General features: G+C 40.3%; 1 protein-coding gene across 1 annotated transcript in view; it reads left to right on the top strand.

The window, feature by feature from the left end:
- The window catches only part of LOC109936145 (CMP-N-acetylneuraminate-beta-galactosamide-alpha-2,3-sialyltransferase 1-like), a 93034-nt gene extending 88468 nt beyond the window's left edge, over positions 1-4566 (top strand). Inside the window, exons 9-10 of the mRNA XM_048596079.1 lie at positions 231-350; positions 1388-4566. Coding sequence (XP_048452036.1) covers positions 231-350; positions 1388-1561 — 294 coding nt within the window. The 3' untranslated portion in view covers positions 1562-4566. The remainder of the gene's footprint in view (positions 1-230; positions 351-1387) is intronic.
- Positions 4567-5049: the final 483 nt, after the last annotated feature.

Raw genomic sequence — 5049 nt, 5'->3', positions numbered from 1 at the left:
CCAATCACTCTTACCCACCCAATTCCCCCACATTACCAATCACTCTTTACTCACCCAATTCCCCCACATTACCAACTCAACCACTCACACACTCAAGTTCAGTTTAAAATTTTTTTTTAAAAGCTGTTTTTTTTCAATAAGGTGATCACAAAAATAGTTGTCCATGCCTAAAGGTAGACTGGCAAACTTGCCTTGTTCTAATTGTGATTTCCTGCTGACCATAATTTCAGGTATTGGTCTACAGCCCACATTTTTTTAAATATGTTTATGACAACTGGAATGAACACCATGGAAGATACTCCTCGACTGGCATGCTGGTCATAGTTTTTGCACTTCATGTCTGTGATGAGGTAAATGTGACTTCTGATATATTTTAACTGGTCTAAAGAGAAATATAAGCCCTTTAGTGCTTAATTGCTCATTTGATAAATAACCGTTAAAAAAAACTAAAGATCCACATAGATTTGAGCTTAGAAGCTTGAGGGGTGATCTAATCGAGATTTTTAAAATATTGAAGGCAATTGGCCAGGTAGATTCCCCAACAGGAAAATCAAGAACAAAGGTTGCAAACTTAAAATTGAAGTCAGACCATTTAGATTGAAACCTGGAAACCCTTATTCACACAAAGATGTTTAAGTCGAGAATTCTCTTTCCCTGGAAGGTTGTGGTTCTTGTTACAACAGGGCTTTCAAGATTGATAATTGTTAACATATTAAGGGATTTTTTTTTCATTCATTTGTGGGATCTGGCAACCCCTGGCTGGATTAACATTTATTGCCCATCCCTTACTGCTTTGTTCTAAGTGTCTTGCTAGCTATTCAGAGGGCACTTAAGAGTCAACCACATTTCTGTGGGCCTGGAGTCACATGTAGGCCAGATCAAGTAAGAATGGCAGATTTCCTTCCCTAAAGGACATTAGTGAAGCGGATGGGTATCTATGACAGTCGACAATGGTTGCATGATTGCTATTAGACTGGGTTTTAATTTGGGAGTGGCATAAATTGTAAATGGGATTTAGATAAGGAGTTGCCTAATTCAATGACAAAGTTGGCTCAAGAGGCTGAATGGCCTCCTCCTGGTCCTTTGATATTCTGTGAAGAAGTTGTGAATTTCAACTTGACCCTGCTAATCTCAGTGGAGTAGTTAGCTTCAGTGCCTCTGTGGAAGTAAACTGAAAAATGAGCAGGACTTACTTTCCAGTGATCTTTGCAGGAAAGACTTTTACTGAGGAAAGGATACCACACCATGTGTGAGCCATCTAATGCCTCCACAGTCTGTGAGAGTAGTCCTATCCATGTAATCAGTGACAAATAAAAGGGGTAGAAAACTGGGATTTCCTTCTCATGTGCCACTTTACTTTAACATCTGTGCTGCCTCTGCTGTGCAGGTGAATGTTTATGGGTTTGGAGCCAACAGCTTAGGACATTGGCATCATTACTGGGAGAAGAATGCAGGCGGAGGAGCCTTCAGAAAAACAGGAGTACATGATGGAGATTTTGAAGCCAATGTCACAAAGATGCTTGCCGATGTTGGTAAAATAAATTTATTCAAAGGTACTTGACATTGAAGCACTGTGAGTGAGCTCCAGGCAAGCATTATGCATCTGTGAATATCTTTGTGTTCACTGAGGTGATGGATTGTTGAACTAGGAAATTGAACGTTACATTGGATACTCAGAAATTCAGCTCCTATTTGGAATTAGCCAAATGAAAAGTCAGACTGCTTCTACTCTCTTTGAATAATGTGCCTTAACTCCAGCCTTAGAAAATCACGCCTTACTAAAACACCACTTTTTTTTTGTTGCCTATTTTATAACTACCTTTGACAAGTCTGTTTCTCAATCCAGCCTAATTTGTACCAAATTACAAGCAATTTCTTGACGTATATCAATGATAGACTCTTTTGATATATTCACCATGTCTGTCTGTAGCTTTAGTCTGAAAAACAGTTCTTCGGTTAGAGAATGAGGAGTAGGCAGAATCTGACTGTTGTGCACTATATTAAAACATAAGAAATGTCAATAATAACTTTGAGTTCAGTAGGTGTGATCAGATCATGTAGACAACTTTCCACTAGGGCCAAGTTACAACAGGATTATCAACACGAGAGAGGCTGGCACAGCCAACAACCTATGGTAAAAACATTAGTAGCAAGAATATTCTTGAATTGTAAATAAATGAAATTTCAGAGAGAAAAAGCTAGACACTTTATTGCATTGATGAAGCCTATAAATGAAATGTGAAGATTCAAGAATGCTCATTGACAGATTGGGTTAATTGGTGTTGCTGTATTTAAATTCGAGACCTTTTTTATCTTATAGAAACTAACATTTAACAGAATGTGATATGTTTACGCACAACACTCAATCCAGTTTAGCCAAACATAAATCTATAAACTCCAGAATGACAAAGTGGATGAATATGGCATCAAGTAGAGTGATTTTTCAGAAAATTTTTGAAGCTCCAACACTGGCCTTTACTCAGTTAAATAATCCACACAATGTTCCAGGCAACAGAAGAGAAACACCAGTCAGGCTATGTCTTTCAATCACAGTTCAGTTACCTCAAGTTCACTGTGTCCATGGGGGTAGATATTGAGTAAGGTCAGAATCAGAGTTAGGCTATGTTTCTAGTACAATTGAGTCGCCTTGCCATGCTTATTATCCAGACCTGAAGTTGGGTGAACTTAATCAGATTAGTCAGCATCACAGAATTATTTCCCAGACTGTCCATGCTATTCAGGAGACGAGCAAAGTGAAAGAAATCCCACCAATCTTCAAGCAGCTTTTTGCTGTCAAAAAATGTTGGTGCTTCATGAAAAATTAAGGGTTTAGCATTTTTCATTTTCTTACAAATCGTGTTGAAAGTCACTATCACATCTTGGACTTTATATAACAAGCCACCCCCAACACCAAAACAAAATGTTCAGATTCTTTTTCACTGAAGTCCGTGACCTTTAATCTCATTACATTAACATCCTGAAAGGACATTGATCTGATTATGATATTAACCAGTGAAGTACTTAATTGGATTAGGTTTCATACAGAAGTATATCTGTTTGGGTTGATAGGGATATATAATTGTTTCTGCTTCCCTGCCCTGATCTGCAAATCTGCAACAAATTGGTCTTGGTATTTATTCTCATTGTTTGATGACTCCGAATGGCGAGACTATATATCCAGAAAGACCAGGGAATTGAATCTGAATACAGACCTCACCTTAAGTAACACTGCTATTGTTGACTTGCTGCCTCGGAGTAGGAGAATGAAACAGCCAGGATTTCTGCTCCTGATCTCTAGACTGTTGGAAAGTATACCCTTGTGGCTATTGACTGAAGATGGGAGCAGATTCAGTGTGATGCTGTCTCAGTGGTCAAAGTAGCTTGCTGGCACTCGCTATTGAGGCTCACTTATAAAGCATGGCCGCACAAATTCAAGTCAAACCACACTCCAGCAGAGTCACCTTCTCTCCTGAAAAGGTCTCAAGTCTCTTCACTGTTCAACCAATGTGCTGGCCAGTGTTATTCTCCTGTTGATGGACAGAAATGTGTGCTTATCTACATGGTCATTTTAGGCGTTTTAAGTAGAAATGAAACTGAGTAAGGCAAATCCGCTACACTGACAGAATGAAAGTTGAAAAACACTACCTCGTACACTGAAAACTGGGCTTTTGAAAAGAGGCAAAACCAAACAATTATTTGATGAGACCAAATTGCTTTAAACTGGCCGTAAAGTGCTTTCCATGACTCGTGCTGTGGAGTAACAGTAAAACAAAGAGGTGAAGGCATTTCTTGTATTAATGCATCATAGTTTAGTCAGCCATCAAGCAATTACATAAGCAAGCTAAAGTCTTAGAAAAAATACTTGAAGATGGCTAAGTTGAAATTGATGGACATCAATAATGTATGTGTGCTTGTGTATGTGTGCGAGTTCATTAAAATGGCTTGTTCTCATGTTATCGGGTGAAGCCAGCAGAGTTATTTAGGGGACTAATATATACATGCATGGCTCTTCACTTCCCGCTTGAAAAGACTGTCAGAGGAGAGATAATACCTCGAGAATTCTATCTCATCTGATGGAAGATGAACTTTGAAGTGAGGCTATAAGGGGTAATTCCTGCCATCCCATTCCTCCTTATTCCCACACTCCTGGGAAGTGCTAGTTGAACTTAGATCTACAACACTATTGGCCTTACTTTGCAAATCTCATATGTTATCCCTACAAAACTAGCAAGTGGGAAGTTATTAACTGTATCTATCAAATTAGTTGATGAAATGGAAAGATGCTGCCACTATAATAGCTCCTGAATAAATATGAACGGCTCTATTGTTGCACAGAATTTTTCAGTAAGTTGTGTATTAATGGCAGCCAGCTAGTGATCTGCCTTTCAAGGTTCTGATGATGGCCACCTGAACTGCAGGCTTTCAAGGAATATCTTTCTATCCTAAAGTAAGACTTAGATATTGAAGTGGCCCAGTAATTCAAGACTCGAGATTTTTGAAGACTTGAAAAGAGTCAATGAGAAAGAAATCGAATCAGAGATAGTAGGAACTGCAGATGCTGGAGAATCCGAGACAACAAGGTGCAGGGCTGGATGAACACAGCAGGCCAAGCAGCATCATAGGAGCAGAGAGGCTTACGTTTCGGGCCTAGACCCTTCATCAGAAAAGGGGGAGGGGAAGGGGGTTTTGAAATAAATAGGGAGAGAGTGGGAGGCGGATAGAAGAGGGATAGAGGAGAGGATAGGTGGAGAGGAAACAAACAGGTCGAAGAGGCGGGGATGGAGCCAGTAAAGGTGAGTGTAGGTAGGGAGTTAGGAAGGGGATAGGTCAGTCCAGGGAGGACGGACAGGTCAAGGGGGCGGGATGAGGTTGGTCGGTAGGAGATGGAGGTGCGGCTTGAGGTGGGAGGAGGGGATAGGTGGGAGGAAGAACAGGTTAGGGAGGCAGGGACGAGTTGGACTGGTTTTGGGATGCGGTGGGGGGAGGGGAGATTTTGAAACTTGTGAAATCCACATTGATACCATTGGGCTGCAGGGTTCCCAAGCGGAA

Source organism: Rhincodon typus, chromosome 4, assembly GCF_021869965.1.
Source record: "Rhincodon typus isolate 14 chromosome 4, sRhiTyp1.1, whole genome shotgun sequence".
NCBI classification, from domain to species: Eukaryota; Metazoa; Chordata; class Chondrichthyes; order Orectolobiformes; family Rhincodontidae; genus Rhincodon; species Rhincodon typus.
The sequence above is the reverse complement of the archived record's forward strand: the minus strand, read 5'-3'. Positions and strand labels throughout refer to the sequence as shown.